The sequence below is a fragment of the Ovis canadensis genome, chromosome 15 (assembly GCF_042477335.2).
Source record: "Ovis canadensis isolate MfBH-ARS-UI-01 breed Bighorn chromosome 15, ARS-UI_OviCan_v2, whole genome shotgun sequence".
NCBI lineage: Eukaryota > Metazoa > Chordata > Mammalia > Artiodactyla > Bovidae > Ovis > Ovis canadensis.
In genome coordinates this window covers 69,909,448-69,926,130 of record NC_091259.1, presented here as the reverse complement: position 1 = coordinate 69,926,130, position 16,683 = coordinate 69,909,448, and the positions used below count along the sequence as shown (strand labels likewise).

At 48.6% G+C, this 16,683-nt stretch overlaps 1 protein-coding gene across 1 annotated transcript; it reads right to left on the bottom strand.

The window, feature by feature from the left end:
* Positions 1 to 284: 284 nt before the first annotated feature.
* RCN1 (reticulocalbin 1) lies at positions 285 to 13,374 on the bottom strand. Its single transcript, XM_069554670.1, has 6 exons — positions 12,631 to 13,374; positions 7,982 to 8,175; positions 6,816 to 6,994; positions 5,097 to 5,157; positions 2,324 to 2,523; positions 285 to 1,462 (listed from the first exon to the last, which is right to left on the bottom strand). Exons 1-6 carry the CDS (start codon positions 12,882 to 12,884, stop codon positions 1,355 to 1,357), a joined length of 996 nt encoding a protein of 331 aa, XP_069410771.1. The 5' UTR covers positions 12,885 to 13,374; the 3' UTR covers positions 285 to 1,354.
* Between the last annotated feature and the right edge of the window lie 3,309 nt (positions 13,375 to 16,683).

The following is a 16,683-nucleotide window of genomic DNA, read 5'->3' as shown; positions in this document are numbered from 1 at the left end:
TGCAGTTCATGGGGTGGTCAAGAGTCATCAGGCACGACTTGGTGACTGAACAACAAGCCTTTGTAAGAAGCCTAGATTTCCTTCCAGCTGAAACTTGTCTCTGAAAAGGCCTTACAGTTAAGATGATCTGTAGTTTCTCTAATTATCATAGAGAAGTATATATTAAATAAGTAAATATGAGTATGTCCTGAACATTCTAGTAGTTGGCTTTTTTAAATGCAGAACTTCTTTAACAATAATGTCATAGATGGTACGTGTGAAGTCAAACACCACAGGACACAATAGAAAATCCTCAGAGGGATCCTTTATTCATTTACTTTCTACTTATAAGGTGGAATTTCAACCTGTAAAAGTTCTTTCTTCCAGTTTAGCCAGTGGCTTGGAACACTACTTTGTCAACTCCATGGTGTAAGTGGTCCCAGGGCAGGTTGGAAGGCTGTGGATTCACCAGACTGGAAGAGATGGGTTCCAGAGCTCCACTAGGCAGGCTTCCCTAGCACCCCACTCTCTATTCCTGTCAGAGGTCAGCAAGGAAATGGATTGGATTTCTAGTCACTTTTTCAAAGTTCAGATCTACTTCATTTACATGTCAAGAAGAATTTCTCAAGTATAATAAAGTATTTACCATTTTCCTATAGTTCTTCAAATGCCTGACATTCATCTTTTCTCCCTACCTTTAAAATTCCTTTCTTTTTCACATTATCTTTCTTAATTGCTTCTTATTGTAAAAAAAAAAAAAAAAGACAAAAAACAAAGATGGGTGGATCTGTTGTGCACATTAGCAGGTTCATACAGAAAAATGCCCAGAGGTTTATATGCCATTTACAGTAACAGCTCAGAGTACATCAAGAAGGAAGAATTTGAATAATCAGCCTTGCTCTGAAAGAAGCCTGTGTAGGAAGAGATACCACTGAAGCTTAATCAGAATTTTCCCTTACCAACTATTAACGGTGGCAAATGGAAAAAAATCTGCAGTTAAAATGCATAGCAGTCACTCCATATACTGCCCTCTCCCCACCTACCTAACTTCTGAATAATAGGGCTTTTCAAATTTCATTCTTCTTTAGTTCAGATTTCACGGAAAAAGCTAAAAAGTCATGTTTTAGTAATGTATCCCCATAGAGCATTGCAATTTACCAAGATTTTAATGTGCTTAAAGAGAAATGTTACTCAAAGAATAGTGGTGAGTATTTTCCAGCAAATATTGAGTAAAAAACAATTTTAACCCCAATCTGAGGTGATAAATTTGCTTTCTGTGGAGACATAACTGCTGTAAGTGAGACAACTATAGCAACCATCCAGGACAATAAAAGAAAGGCTATTATGCAGTCTGTCATGTTACGCTGAGTGTGCATCAGAGCTCATCGTGGTTTTTGGTGAGGTCTTCCCCATAATTGGTAGCTTGGCTTCCAACAAACATGTTCCAGTTGTCTAAGATCTCCTCTTTAGTGAGCTTTTCATCCTAGAGGAGAGAAGAAAGCGCTTTGTCACAGAAACCCTGAGTAAATAGCTCAGCCTGACACTCATGTTATTTCATTGATCTGCAACATTTAAAATATTATAATTCATAATTAAGAAACTGCTGGGTACCTCTTTCATCTACCATCACTGCTCTGCAAAACCCTAAATGGAACAGCTTCCTGCTATAAACACTGTGCTGAAATATATCGGAAAAGTCCTCAAGGAATTCAGAAGCCAGAGTCTGGTTATGTCTACATGCAGTGCTGGCATTCCCAAAACAGGCCCTGAAGAATTCCACTTCCCTTTTATGGCCTGACTGCAGAACCTGACTGTCTCCCGAGAATTCAGAGCAATGATCAAAATAGGAAGAGGCAGGACCTCTTTCCACATCTTATATTTGCATATTGACCAGTGGATGTTGGCACTGGAGCCGCACAGGAAGCTGGCCTTCTTGTGATGGGATCCCTTCTGCCTCACATGCTGCAGATGTCTGATGAGAGTCTGCTGAAGGAGTGAATGGATTTATGAAAAGCTGGTCCTAGGGTGATGCAGGGCATACCTCTTAGATCCATGCCTGCCTACAGCCAACAAAGTGACCGGCTCTGCGATCCTAGGAGATGTCAGTGAACCCAAGTGCAACCCACAACAGGCTCTCTAGGAACAGGAACATCTGGCCTAATGAGCTCACTGCGGGTTATCGCGATGCCCGCCAAGTTCACAGGTCTCAGATGTAGGGCAGGAATGAGAGAGGCCAATAAGGGCACAGCCGCACGGGCCAAGGCAAACATCAAAGAAGCAAACAGAACCAATCTTCTGTAAACTGTCTCCCTTCAAGGAACGGTTCCAGAAGACTGCGAAATACCTTGTTTTTGTCTGACTCGTACACCAGGTGCCTGGCCTCGGCCTGCGCGTGGTCGTAGTCTTGGGGGAGGATCCAGTGACGAATCTCATCTTTGTCCAGCTTCCCGTCCTTGTTCAGATCCCGGAATTCATTAAACTGCTCCCGTTCTGACAGCACCCAGTCTGGCTCAGGGCCACTTTCCTCGTGGGAAAACATATCAGCTAGAAGGGAAGGCTGTTCTTGGTTATGAAGACCAGTGGGAAGGTAAATCTAAGAAAACCTGACCTCCAGCAGTCAAGAGACCTAAGCAGATACCTAGGGGACAATCACCTCTTGGACAAAGAATACAATGATTTATCCACTCTAAGGGCCAGTGAGTGGAAGAGAAAGAACAGTGCTTGGAAGCCAGAAGGTGAATTCTGACCTTTGACTTAGTCCAGTGCCTTGTCTAAAGTGGAGACAGTAATTTATTATTCAAAAGGTTATTATCAAGGTCAAGCCCTCTACAACCCAGGCTGGAACTATACAGGTGAAAACTAATAATAATGACCAATACCAGCACTTTCTATAGTCCAGATGCTGTACAGAATGCATACTTTTTAAAATTTGAGTTTTCAGTATAACCCTATTAAGTAGGTGGTGTTGTTCCCACTTTATAGATGAGAACACTGAGGCACAGCCTTAACCCAAGGAGAACCCACAGCTAGCATAAGAATGTACGTGACTATACAGGAACACGAGCACTCTTGCTTCCAACCCATAGTCTTAACCACTGTGTTTATTACTGTTGCTGTTTATATCATTTCCAGAGGGCTTTCACATATATTTTGCTTTACCCTTAAAGCAATTTTATAAGACAGATCAATAACCTTGTTTTACAAAATGGCAGGGAAAAGGAAAAAGGCAAAGCTTATCTACTGTTTGTTAAGCTATTAGATTTTCTAGGAAAAGAAAGATACCTTGTGGGCAATTTCTCTTTGATGGAAACAGCTTGGAAAGGTCAGGTGGTAGAGACAGTAGATAGTGAATGAAGGAAAAAGAGAGGTGAGACCCTGGTTGGGTTCAGCTACAAGTAGACTCACACCATCCTGGAAAAATGGGTGCTGTGCCTTCCCGTTTTACAGATGAGGAGACTGAGGCTTATAGGCTTATATGGAATGATTACATGACTCCCACAGGATCACAGAGCTAGTAAGTGGAGAAGCCAGGACTCTTAATTCCAGCGTTCTCCCCACTGTACCATATCACCGATTGTCCCTGCCTGTAGAGAAGGCTCCTCCCTAAAGGAAGTAGCTTGCTAGACCAGGCACCTGGTCTCCGACAGCAAGTTGCTCAGAATTCTGTTTTCAAGAACAATGCCCCCATCAGCCTCTCTGCCAGTGTCCGGTGCAAAAAAAAAAATGTTTCTTTTAGGCAAAGTCACTCAAAGAGTTTTGCCCCCCACCATGCACCTTTTCAATGCGGATCAGGAAGAGAGTCAAGGAGAGCACACACTTGAAATCAGAAGAGCTGCACCATCTTAATCACCCTGCCTTCCCTTCAAGTCGAATTCCCTCACCACTGGGTGTGCGGGGCTCACACGCGTGTGCATCAGGCGTGAGACAGGCTGCACTGTGCACTCTGGCGACGGGGCTGTCAGCACCGATTGTTCTACAGAGGGAATGCCACCGAGATGGCTTCAGTTACTGAGGCGAGAGCTGCCGTCACGACAGACAGGAAAACAGCGTCTGCTGCTTCAGACCAAATGTAATTCCAAATGGCTCTTAGAAACTCTGCTCTTCTTTACAGCAGGTACTTGTTCTTGTGTTTGGGAGGGCACAGTTAAGCACGAACTGGAGACTGATGGCAACGTGGGTGCTGCTTTTATTCAAGGTAACTGACTGCCTCTATTAAATATCTGCACAAAAGTTATATCCATCCCACCCCTCAAACGATTTTCCAGCTTTTACTTTACTGACACTTGGGAAGAGAAGAGCTATCCTGAAAAGGTGGCCTGCAGCTGGGGCATGTGCCAAACCTCCCAAGCAGCAACCGCTGAGGATCAAATGAAAATATTTCTGTGCCGCCTCCTTCAGTCCCTCAGGCTGGAAGGGCTCCTGGGAAGGGCTCTAACCAGGAGCAGTGGCTTCTGACCTGGGGGCTTAACTGTAGCCTCCTTTGACCAGGGCTCGGTCACCTGCAAACACAGTTCTGGATGTTGCTCAAGTGGAACCCTTCAGGACAAAAAGCTGGGAACAGTACTCCCAATGAAAGACCAAAAGCCAGAGGCGTAAAACAGCCGTATGTGGGGAGACTATGCATTCTGTAAAAGGTTTACCTAAGAAGGAATGCCTTTCTGCAGACAGCTTGGGCCTGTAAACAGTTCTGCTGACCACAGCTCTGTCTGCTCCATTTCTAGGCCCCGCTGGCGAACAGTCTGCTGTAGAGTCTGTCCTGAGACTGTCCGCACTAGCCCGCTTCCCCAGCTCTGGGATCGCTAGTCCCGTCTCGCAAAGGGAGAAACTCCACAGTGTGATGAAGAGCGCCTCTCAGAGCCGTGGGGTCAATGGCTGGCCTGGGCTCTACTCCACCAGGAATGCCTCCCTGAGGCACTGTATTGCCTGCAATGCACTGCATTGACCCTGCACCCCGAGGACTGGTGTGACAAGTCCTTCTCACTGGGAAGTCACAGGAGTGACACCAACAGACTTGCAGCTGCTGCTAAAGGAGACGTCTGAGGAAAAGTAGCCAGACAGGTGGGGGAGGCCTGGTGCCCAGCTGGGACAGAGGAGCAAGGCTCCAGGCCAGCACTCACCAATATACTCATCCTGATCCACAAAGCCGTCCCCATTCTTGTCGATGTCCTCCAGAGTTTCCTAGGAAGCAAAGGGGGAAGAGATGCAAGATAGCTCCGTGCTCTCAGTAAATCTAACTACTGTCCTCCTTTGTCTGGCTTTTATGGCTTGAGGACTTCTGGCTCGTCTCCTGACCTCCCTGGGCATTAGTTTGTGATCCGTAAAAAGCAGGCAATGGCTTCTGTCCCTCCTCCCCCAGCCTATCATTTTAAAAGCAGAACACTCTTTGCAAATGAAAATGTACCTATAAGCCGAGATGTTCTCTTATTATGAAGCCCTGCCAGGCTAACCACCTCCACTCTCCTGCCTAATTGTCTCTGTGTACTGTGAGGAATCCAGCTTGAAAACCACTGGACTAAAATGATCACCAAGATAGATTCCATTGCTAACTGGACCATGAATACCAAGGTGATGTCAGGAAAATAGGGAACTGTGAACAACTGGAAAATAAAAGTATATCTGACTTGAATACATTTGGGTGGCCAGTAAGTAAGAGCGTACAGAAAATCCCAAATGAACTTTTTGGCCACCCAATATTATTTTGTGTATTTAGTACATTTGGCCTCTAAACTAGGGGTTTTGTTTTTGTTTTGCTAGGGTAAGTTAATTAAATGAGTCTACTGTCCACTGTCACAGAAACTCAAAGGCATCCTGAAGAAAACAGCCAACCTGAGAACTGAGTCAATCCAGAAGCACATAATCCACTTTCCCATCTTCACTGTCTTCTGGCAAATTAGCCATCACTAAGTGGACGTTGGGTGTTAAAGGAATGATTCTTAGAGCCATTGCCCAGTCCTCAGGGTCACTGTGGTCATAAGGATGAAGCATCCATAAGCGAACCCATCCAAGACTGGAAAACGGAAACAGTCCAGGGCTGGTTGTTTCCCAGCAGCAAAACAATTGGAACTGCCTCAGGATGCCTGCCCTGGAAACGGGATTGGGATTTGCTTTAATGTCAAGGAAAATGAAGACACTTGGGACCCGACAAGACACTATGGAAAGCAAATACACTCCAAGAGGAGCACCCTTTCTAGACATGGTCTGACCTTACGTTTCCATATGATTTAACAGTCCAGTGCATTCCATTTCTGAGTCTTATTCTAGTTCCCTCAAAGCTGGCAAATGAGGCAAGCTAGTTGCTCACTAAACCCATCTGCTCTTTCTGGGCACACATCTAAACTGTCAGTGTAGGAGCCCATGGCAAATGTAGGAGCTCACGGAATGTAAAAGGAAGGGAGGTGTCATTTCCTGGCCAGTACAGGAAATACCGTGCCTTTTCCTCAGTCCTTCTCTTCTTCTGTCTATCAGATGAATACAGGGGATTGGACAGGATGACCTCAAAGCCACAGGACAAGATGGAGATGGCCTGGCGGCCTGCCAGCACTTGAGAACCGCCCAAAAGATCCACTGATGGGGACCATCTGCCCTTGACTCAGTATAAGCAAGAACTAATTTTCAGTTATTGTGGTGAATAGCTGGGATTGGGGGCTACTTGTTATAGCAGCTCCCCTCCCCTGACTCATCTCCTGAGTACACAGGCATTCCAGTATATTCCACTTCAGAGTCCCTGTCCAGTTCCCCTTGGGCTGAAGAACATTCTCACTTTGCAAGAAAGGATAAGGTTTTGGTGCTGCTTTCGATTTGGTCTTTTCCCAGTCCAGGCTGTTTGGATATCTTACCAAAACCACAATTTCCTTCATATGCTCAAACTCCTCAGGATGCAGAAAGGCGGTGAACTCCTCCCGGGTGGCTGTCTGGTCACTATCGAGGTCTGCAGCCTTGAACCTTCTCTCATCCCGTGGCAGCATCTTTTTAAAGGTGTGATGATCTGAGGTATCCTGAAACTCTGTGGGGTTTCCTGCAGGATGTGCGCAGAAACATGAATACTACCAAGGAAAGAGTTCCCCTCCAGATCATGCCCCGTGGTATTTAATACGAAGGGCAGAAGGTCCTGATGTGTCGAGTTTCTGAAACATTTTATTTCAGAATGCCTCCAGTGTCTGTCCCTCCAGGCCACCCTACAGTCCAGGCCCTAAAGGCTTGTTAGGGGCATTAGAGCAAGTGGTGGAAAACATAGGCTAGAGACCATATTAATATCCTACTTCACTTTGTAGTACCCTATTTTCATCATATTCTTTGACACAGAACATACAAAGGCTCCCTCATACCTGGGACATCTAAGTTCCTGCAAATCTTTCAAGACCTCTCTTAATCTAGCTAGGAGGGTGTGTCTTTGGTTCTCCTCAGGCTTGTCCTGTTACATATGGCCTCTACTAGGCAGCTATCTAACATGTCTGCACCCCATGCTGGGCATACACCCCCTCCATCATTCCTCCCAAACAAGCATGTCTTATGTCCAAACCTTGCCCACTGCTGAAGGCATCATTGCACCTTTGTCCCTCCAGCTGACGCACCTTCCCAACTCGTCTCCATCTCTCCAGATACAAATCCATTCTTTAAGGCCCAGTTCCTAAACCACCCTCCACCAGGAAGCCTTCTGAGACTGTTCTAATTTACCCAGTCCTTGCTATCTGAAATTCAGCACACATGCTTCCTCTCTGCTTTGTTCTCTGGACATGCCTCTGAGATTGTAAGCTCAGGCTGGAGAGCAGCTTATTTTTTAGTAGACCCTCACCCCCTTCCACCTACAAGTTCACTCAAAGAAAGCAGCCCATTGTGTTGTTAGTAAGCAAAACAGGATGTTACACTGTTCTACTTAATCAGGTTCTACTTAGCAGACTGTGACATCTCCCTGAAGTGGGTAGATATGATGAGAGAGTAATTTCCCACAAGAAGCTTGTTACTTGGGCCCCAGCTGTGTAATCGCTCCTGCAGCACCTCTTACCTAGGTAGTAACCATAGGTGGCTTGCTTGTATTCTTCCCAGGAAATTTTATCGTCTTTGTCCCGATCATAATCCTTCCAGACTTTGGCGACATTATCATAGATGTACCTTTTCTGCACCCGTTTGATCCAGGTTTTCAGCTCCTCAGTGGTGACAAAGCCGTCTCCATCACTGTCGATTCGATCAACAATTTTCCTGTAGTTAAAAAAAACAACAACAACAACCCATGAGGCTTTGTGTGATCCTGATCCAGAAAGAGATCAAACACCTGCAGAATCTAAAATGCTTAAGTGCTAAAATAAAATCAATGACCCGGTGATGCTTGAAAGGACCTTAAAGTTTAAGTTTTCCAAGAATGATATGTCTCTCTCCACCCACCCAGTGCCAACACCAGACACTAGTGGATCAGGCCATTCTGTCCTCATAGACCTTGATGTGACCTCAGAATCCTTTACAACACAGTGCTCTGCAGACAGACACTACCAAGTGAGTGAGCTGATTTGTAAGATGAAACCTAGCAGTTTTCCCTGATGTAGTTTAACTCCCTCATTTTTAAAGTATGAGGGAATAATTGGTACCACTGGAGTCAGAGTCCATGTCCTCTGGCTCTAAACCCAATTCCAAGATGGAAGAGTCTAGCTTTCTAATTAACCCAACAAAAAATAAGTGAGATTTTTATTTTCCTTTATCTCACCACTTTGGATTCAAAGACTTGAAACTTAAAGCAGGAGGAGACCAGATCTCGGACAAAGCAAAAAATGTCAAGGATGAAAGGGCCTTGACATCGTGGAACCTAATCAAGAAACCCGAGCAGCTGCAGGAACCTCAACCTCCTGCTCTTAGGGTGAAGGCAACTATGTACACTGGCATATCCTGCTTCACAGCTGGCCCGGGTTCCAGAAATTCCCCACTGGACTTCACTAGGGCACCGCATACCCCTGTGCAGAGCAAATGTCAAGCTGGGAACCTCAACAGTGTCCATCTCTTAGGCCAGAGGGCCCACGCTGGGGATGCCAGCCCTGAGAGGAACTTCAAAAACTCCTGAAAGCTACTTCCAGTGTTTAAGAAAGTTTTACCATAGTAGTTCATTTACCTGAAAAGAGGTCATACAGGCTAATTAGTTACTCTTTGATCAGAAATGGAAATGAGTTCATTAGTACTTAAGTCTCCATCCCCTACCTGAACCTGGGTGGCCCAAGTTCCTCTTTCTCAGGAACTTGTCCCTTCCTTGCAATTTTGACAGGTCTCAAGACTATAAGACTAAACCTCAAGTATCCTGCTTCCAGGAAATGACAGCCAAACACAGCAGAATTCTTTCAATACTGTCAAGTGTTTAGCCTACCTACTGTGTGCCAGGCACTGCTCCAGTCCTGGCAGTGGTGACATGCCCATCAGTTATCCAAAGCCAGCTGAGAAGCAGAATCTCAAACCAGCAAAGACCAAATGACATCAGACAGTATACAACCTGCTTTTTGGAAAGGACAGCATCCAACATATGCCAAAGAAACATCCAGGACATAGCTCAGCCTGACACATAGTAGGAGCTCAATAAATATTTGCTGGAAGCATAAACCGTTCTAACTTCTCTCTTTAAAAATCTCAAAGATGAGCTATGGGAAAAGGCAGCTATGATGCAGATAAACCAAATGCTACAATCAGAACACCAGGATCCTAGTCCTGAGTGATCTCGGGCATATGACTTGAGTCTCTGTTTCTCCATCTGTAAACTGGACACCTATTTCACAAGGAATGTTGGGAGGGTTAGAGGAGACGGTGTGCACCTTTCCTCACTAAGGACGATGATCCCAAACACAGGTGGATGGAAAACTCAACAAACAGGTAACAGAAGTAAGCAAAGAAGGATGTCCCAGGTGGTCCAGTGACTAAGACTCTGATGAGCTTCCAAAGTAGGGACCCTCAGTTTGATCCCTGATCAGGGAACTAAGATCCCGCAGGCCACAACAAAGACCCAGTGCAGCCAAATAAATAAAAATGTAAAAAAAAGAAGCCAGCGAAGCATCCAGGGATCGCCCACCAGCTGCCAAACAAGGCTGCCCAGCTCTGCTCCAGACAATGACCTCCACATGGAATAACAGGCGATGGGTATCAACAGAAACCAAAAATCAGGGTCTGTATGTGAAGTCACTCCGATGCTAAATGTTGGCAAGTAATTTATTTTTTTTTCTAAGACTGTGCACCACATTTGCAACTGCCCGAAGCCTATGGGTCCCTACTTCTTTTTGTCTTTGGGGGCCTTAGATCTGCCACGTTTTCAGAATCTATGCGCAGACGGTGGTGACGAAGCTGCCTGGATCCAGCCACGCTCCCCCGCCCTGCAGCCCAGACTTGGAGCTGTGGACAGAAAGATGGCTTCTCACACTCAGCCCATCCCATATCGCGCCCACCCTTCATCTCCAACCTTCCAACCCGCGCCCCACCCGCCCCAGCCCAGATTTACTTTGTAGGTGAGCAGTGTGTCTACTGTCCCTGCAGTGGCTCAGGCCAGAGACCAGATGCCACTCTAGATTGCTCCCTCCTCTCCCCGCCCCCGCCATGCTGAGCCAAGAGCAAGCACTGCCAGTTCCACCTCCAACATGGCTCAGGGTTCGCCCTCTCCCACTGTGCCTGATTCAGGCACTCACGGCCACCCCTGCCCTGGCCTCCCCTTCTGTGCCTCGGTTACGTTCTCTGCCCTGCTGCGAGTCCAACTTTCTTAATGCATTTTGGGATAATAATTTCTACTGTGTACAGGATAATGTCTAATCTCCACCTCACAAAGGTCCCTCTGTCCTGCCTTGGCCTCCTTGCCACTGCCACCTCCCACTCCTCCTGCCCCGTCCCTTTACTGTCCCAACACCCGGAATCCAAAGGAACAAATTTTAAAACTGTCTGCAAGCAGGCTACTCTCTTCAGGAATGCCTTCCCCTGTTCGTAAGCCTGGTGACCTCTGAGTCATGCCACAAGCCCTGGTCAGGTGACATCCCAACCTCCCCATCCCCCACCTCCAGCCCAGGTCTCCAACCTGAAGCTTTAGGGGGCAATTATGCGTAGCATCTGCTCCAACCTCTCTTCTCTGCATATGATTATAAGTACTTTATGGCCTAAAGCATAAGGTTTTATCTTTGTAGTTGTCAGGTATCTAACACCCTGCTGAGCACATAGCAGTCTTTCAGATTTTTTTTTCATTAGTAAATGAATGCAGCAAAAGTCTTCATCCAAGGGTCAAATGCATCACCACTAGGCTTACTTGTCCTGCTCTCACCACTAGGCTTACTGTCCTGCTCTCACCACTAGGCTTACTAGTCCTGATGAAGGCATTAAACTAGAAGCTTTAGGACATTAAACTAGAATTTCCCTACTCCAGTTCCTCTCCTCCTCCTCACTGGTGACAAATGGCTGCCACCCAGGGCCCCTGAATAAATCAGCCTCCAAGTGCCTCAAAGCAATACAATGGACTGAACTCTTCAATGGCCCCCATTGTTAAGGCTCAAACTAGAAGAGAAAGTACTTCTCTGCAGAATAAAACGTAATTGTTAGGAGGTGACTTTGAAGTTCAAAGATCCTTTCTATCAGCGCAGGCAGATGGTGCACCTACACAATAGGTGTAATTTAGCCTCACAGTCTGTCCAATCACACTGGCCTTTGGTGGCCCCATCCGCACAGGGACGGCTGTGTTCTTTTTCCCTGTAGCAGGGCAGAAAGACCCTCCACCCCTGGGAAGCAGATTCCTGGAGGCCTGGTGCCCAGTAGGCAGGGCTCTTGGGACCCTCCCCAGCCAGGTCTCCATCTGGGCTCAGGCTGGATGTAGACTCCTCTGTGGAAGGGTTTCCAGAGAACCTCTGACGGCGCCCAAGTGTCTCTCCAGGGCCTGTGCTGCGGATGCACTGAGATGTACCCACGTTTCGTTGCCCAGGCTTGGTTCCTGACTCAGCTGCCTTCAAGGGTGAAATTCACAACCTGCCACCGCACCACCCTCCAGCCTTTTGCCCTCGGCTGCCAATAGAAGATGCTGGAGACAGAAACGAAGGGACCAGTTTCCATTCCCACCCCTCCATCCCTATCTCCTACTGCCCCTCCCTTCTTAACAGCAGGATTCTTATACTCCCTTCTTCAGATATGGGGGCGACTGAGCAGAAGACAAGAACACCTCAGTCCCAGCCCTGGGACACGGTCCAGGAATCAAGCCTCGGCCTGCCCCTTCCTCTTTGATCCATTAACGATCATCCTTGAGACCTTAGCAGTGTCTCCTGCCTCCCCTCTTGGAATGGGAGAAGAGAGAAACCAGGAGGGTGGGGGAAGATCTCCTATCACTAAAAGGCCACCGTGGACAAATTCTTCTTTTGTACGCTCCCTCCCCTCCCTTCTGATGCAACCCGGGGGAGGGGGCGGGCCCTGGCCGTCCTGGCTCCGGAGACCGCTGCCACGTTCTCGCCTCCCCGCGGGAAGCCACCCCGGCCCGGGGCGGCGATCGCCATGCAAGGTTCCGGCGCCCGCGGGCAAACTTTGCTTCAGCCCCGCCGCCCGGCCCGCCCGGCCCACGCCCTCGGGTCCCGGCGCCTGATTTCGCTTTCGCTTTGCGGCCGGTGGCCAGCGAGGCTTGGGCCCGAGGGGCCCCGCCGGCACCTGCGGCGTCCCCGAGCGCGGCCTCACCCCAGCCTCTCCTTGCTCTCCTCCGAGGTGAGCTGGTCGAAGGTCTTGGAGTCCTCCTTGCCCAGGAAGGCCTCGTGGTCGTACTGGAAGCTCTGGTTGTCCTCGGCCGGCCGCTCGCCCAGGTCCGAGTCGGGCCGCACCACGCGCTCCTTGCGCACGGTGGGCTTGGCCCGCAGCGCCGGAGGCGCCAGCAGCAGCGCCAGCAGCAGCCCCAGGGCCAGCCCCAGGTGGCGACCGCGGCCGCCGCGCGCCATCGTCCGGAGGAGAGCGCGGCCCGCGGGAAGGCTCCGAGCGAGCGACGAGCGGCGGCTCGGGAATGGGGGCTTAGAGCGCGCGCGGCGGCGGCGGGGCTGGGGCCAGGGCCGGCGCCGGGAGGGAGGGGACGGGCCGGCCCCTCGGCCAGCGCCCGCCCCGTGCCAGAGCGGAGGGGCGCGCCCCGGGCGGCGGGCAGGGGAGCGCCGGACGGCCCCTTCACGCGCCCATTGGCCGCCGGGCTGCGGGGGGAGGCCGGAGCCGCGGAGCCACGTCGCCCGCCCGGGTGGTGGGCGCGGGGCTCGGGTTTCGCCTCGGCCCCTCCCCGCGATCTCGTCGCGAGGGGCGGGCCCAGGCGCACTGGGCCGGAGACTGGAGGGCTCCTAAGACCGGGAAGTTCTTTGTCGAGCAACAGATGTTCGGGGTAAAACTCCCTCTCTCTTTTTCCAGTTCCGGAGAACTGAGAGGAGGGAGGCGCTGCCCCCCGCCCCCGCCCCAACTTCCAACTCAGCTCTAGACCCCGCCTCAAGATGTGCTCTTAAAACAAACTCAACCCCACTTACCCAAACTTGGGGTTCCCTGGTGGCTCAGATGGTAAAGAATCCTCCTGCAATGCAGGAGACCTGGGTTCAATCCCTGGGTTGGGAAGATGCCCTAGAGAAGGGAATGGCAACCCACTCCAGTATTCTGGCCTGGAGAAGTCCAAGGACTGTATAGTCCATGGGGTCGCAAAGAGTCAGACAGGACTGAGCGACTTTCACTCTCCTAACCAAACTTGGGAGTCTGGTTACAGATTCAAGAGACTGGAAGGAGACCCGGGTGGGCAAGGTCTTCTGGAAACCAGGGTCACAAACCTGGTGCAGGAGGAGGGCCAGACAGATGACTTCAACATGGTGTGGGACCATCTACCTTGAGCAGCCCTGTGCACTCCCGCTGCCAGCGGGAAGTGCAGGCCCCAAGCAGATCTCAACAGAATCAGGATCTTGGATGTCCGCTTTCATTTCTAAAGGATGGCAACTCACTTTACAACAGTACCGCTTGTCTTGAACAAATCTTATCTGTATCTTTTCATCACTATGTGTAGTGATGAAAACGTTCTGTATCTGGGCTGCCCAATAGGGAGTGGCTAGTGGTGACTCAGTAAAGAATCCGCCTGCAATGCCGGATACCTGGATTCGATCCCTGGGTTAGGAAGTTCCTCTAGAGAAGGGACCGGCTATCCACTCCAGTGTTGTTACCTGGAGAATCCCATGGACAGAGGAGCCTGGCAGGCTACAGTCCATGGGGTCGCAAAGAGTTGGACACCACTGAGCGACTTTCAGTTACTTCCTTTGGTGAACACACCAGACCCGTAGCTAGTGTAACTGAGGCATTGATCGTTGAACTTAAATTGAAATTTAAATAGTCACACGTGGCTAGTGACTATCATACTGGACAGTTCAGGTAGACCAGTAATTCTTCGTGTGTCACAGCCTTTTGAAACTCATTGGAAACTGTGGACCTTCTTGCAAAAAAAATGTACCTAGAGCTGCTGGCTTGAATGTTTGATTGAAGTGAAAGAGGATGCATGGCTCTTTGGAAGCCCCACTTGTGTGCCTCAGGTTAAGAATCCCTAGGAAACTAAACTTACTTGTGGTTGAGTAAGTTCTCACCTCCCGCTGCCTGGGACAGCTGTACTCCCAGAGCTTTTCCACCACCTTGCTCTGTCCCCCATCCCTGATTCTCTAGAGTCCACTGGGCTGTGTTTCTTTCTCTTACAATAAGGATGTCAGGACATTACCAACAACAGTATAGATCCAAGTACCCATCTTCTGAAGGCTTCTTTCAATCGGTTAGTGAATAATGATTGTGTGCCCTCCATGACCTAAGCCCTGGACTGGCTGCTGACGATACAAAAGGGGAACATGACAGTCATGGTTTCTGTAGAACTGTAGTGTATGTGAATATTCATTCACCCACTTACTCATTCATTCAATATACTGAGCAGTCAGGCCTAGGCTGGGTACTGATTTACTGAGTAGCCACAGATTGCAAATCAGCATGACAAGTTAGGAAGGTAGGTACTCAGTATCATGGACTATCGTGGAGGGGATGGATTAGGGAAGGCCTTCTGGAAGAAGGGACATTTAAACAGGGACAGAAGGTGAGAGGGATAAGCCAGACAGTAGGGGTCTGCATATATGAGAGGATAAGGTCTTGTGTGAATTGACAGCAGCAGAACTTGAGGAGATGTCCCTGTGATCCTGTACCTCCCATCAGCTGGAAGAGAGCCCTGGCAGTGGGACATATTCTTTGGTGCCTCACCCCACCAGCACTGCCTTTGCATGAGACAGAAAGTGCTGTGCTTGAGTAGTGAGTCCCCCACTGCCTGTCCAGAGGTTAGGATTTCAAACAATAGAGAAGCATTACTTTGGGTTTGTAAGAGCTCCCAATGAAAAGGCATGGCCCCTGAGGTAGGTAACTTAGTACCTTCTGTGCTCCTGGGACAGGCAAGATGAGATTTGTTGAGTGGGGTGGGGGGTGGGGGGGTTGGGGGGTGGAGGCGGGCCAAGAGGAGGATTGGGAGGAAGCACAGGAAAAAGATCAGAGCTAAAGAAAGAGAAGGATAGTTCAGTTGAGTTCAGTCGCTCAGTCTTTTCTGACTGCAACACCATGAACTGCAGCACGCCAGGCCTCCTTGTCCATCACCAACTCCCGGAGTTTACTCAAACTCATGTCCATTGAGTTGGTGATGCCATCCAGTCACCTCATCCTCTGTCATCCCCTTCTCCTCCGGCCTTCAATCTTTCCTAGCATCAGGATCATTTCAAATGAGTCAGTTCTTCACATCAGGTGGCCAAAGTATTGGAGTTTCAGCTTCAACATCAGTCCTTCCAATGAATATTCAGGGCTGATCTCCTTTAGAATGGACTGGTTGGATCTCCTTGCTGTCCAAGGGACTCTCAAGAGTCTTCTCCAACACCACAGTAAGGAAGGAGGAAATGAGAAAGTGGGTGGAGACTGGAGACAGTCTTTACTTAATTGCAGCATTGCCAGCGGCAGGCCCTGACCCCAGGGATTGAGAATTGCACATCCTTTGCCCCCATTCTAGTTGGTTTCCTGCCAGACGGTAGTAGTTTCCAACAGTTAGATTGTTCCAGAGGTAGTCTTGGCTCCCATGGGAATCACAAGAGAATTCCAGCACTGCTGTGCAGGGGGAAGTTTACATCATTTCCCCTGAGCTTGCCTACATTCTCTCTCTGTTTGGTATCTATTTATTATGTATTTATTTGGCTGCATAGGGTCTTAGTTGCATCATGGGGGATTTTTTACTCCAGTGCACAGACTCTTTAGTTGTGACATATTGGTTCGGTAGTTGGGACACACAGGCTTAGTTACTTCACGGCTTGTGGGATCTTAGTTCCTCGACCAGGGATTGAACCCATGGTCGCCTGCATTGCAAGACAGATTCTTAACTACTGGACCACCAGGGAAGTCCCCTACATTCTCTTCTTTTATATTTTCATCCCTCTACTATCCTACGAGGGTTAAGTCCTCCCAACCAGAGAGTCAGGAGTAAGTGATGATATTAAATAGTCAAGATATTTCACTTTCTTTCATCTTAAAAATTGCCTTCTATTTCTTCCTATGTGCACATATTGGCTAAGTGTGCTGTCATTTTTAATCTTTATTCTTGATGAGGCAAAGGAACCAGAAGCAAGGGGAGTGACATTTAACAGCAGGTTGTACCAGTGGAAAGGAAAAGCAAATTTCAAAAATGTGAGCTGGTATGCTGATCTGCTATTTCTAGCTGCAAATAAT

Coding starts and splice junctions, on each gene's coding strand:
- RCN1 (XM_069554670.1), bottom strand. CDS start 12,884: ATGGCGCGCGGCGGCCGCGGTCGCCACCTGGGGCTGGCCCTGGGGCTG. Junction 5,158..6,815: donor TGAAGGAAATTGTGGTTTTG/GTAAGATATCCA, acceptor TTTGCTTCCTAG/GAAACTCTGGAGGACATCGA. Junction 2,524..5,096: donor GGATCAGGATGAGTATATTG/GTGAGTGCTGGC, acceptor CTTCCCTTCTAG/CTGATATGTTTTCCCACGAG.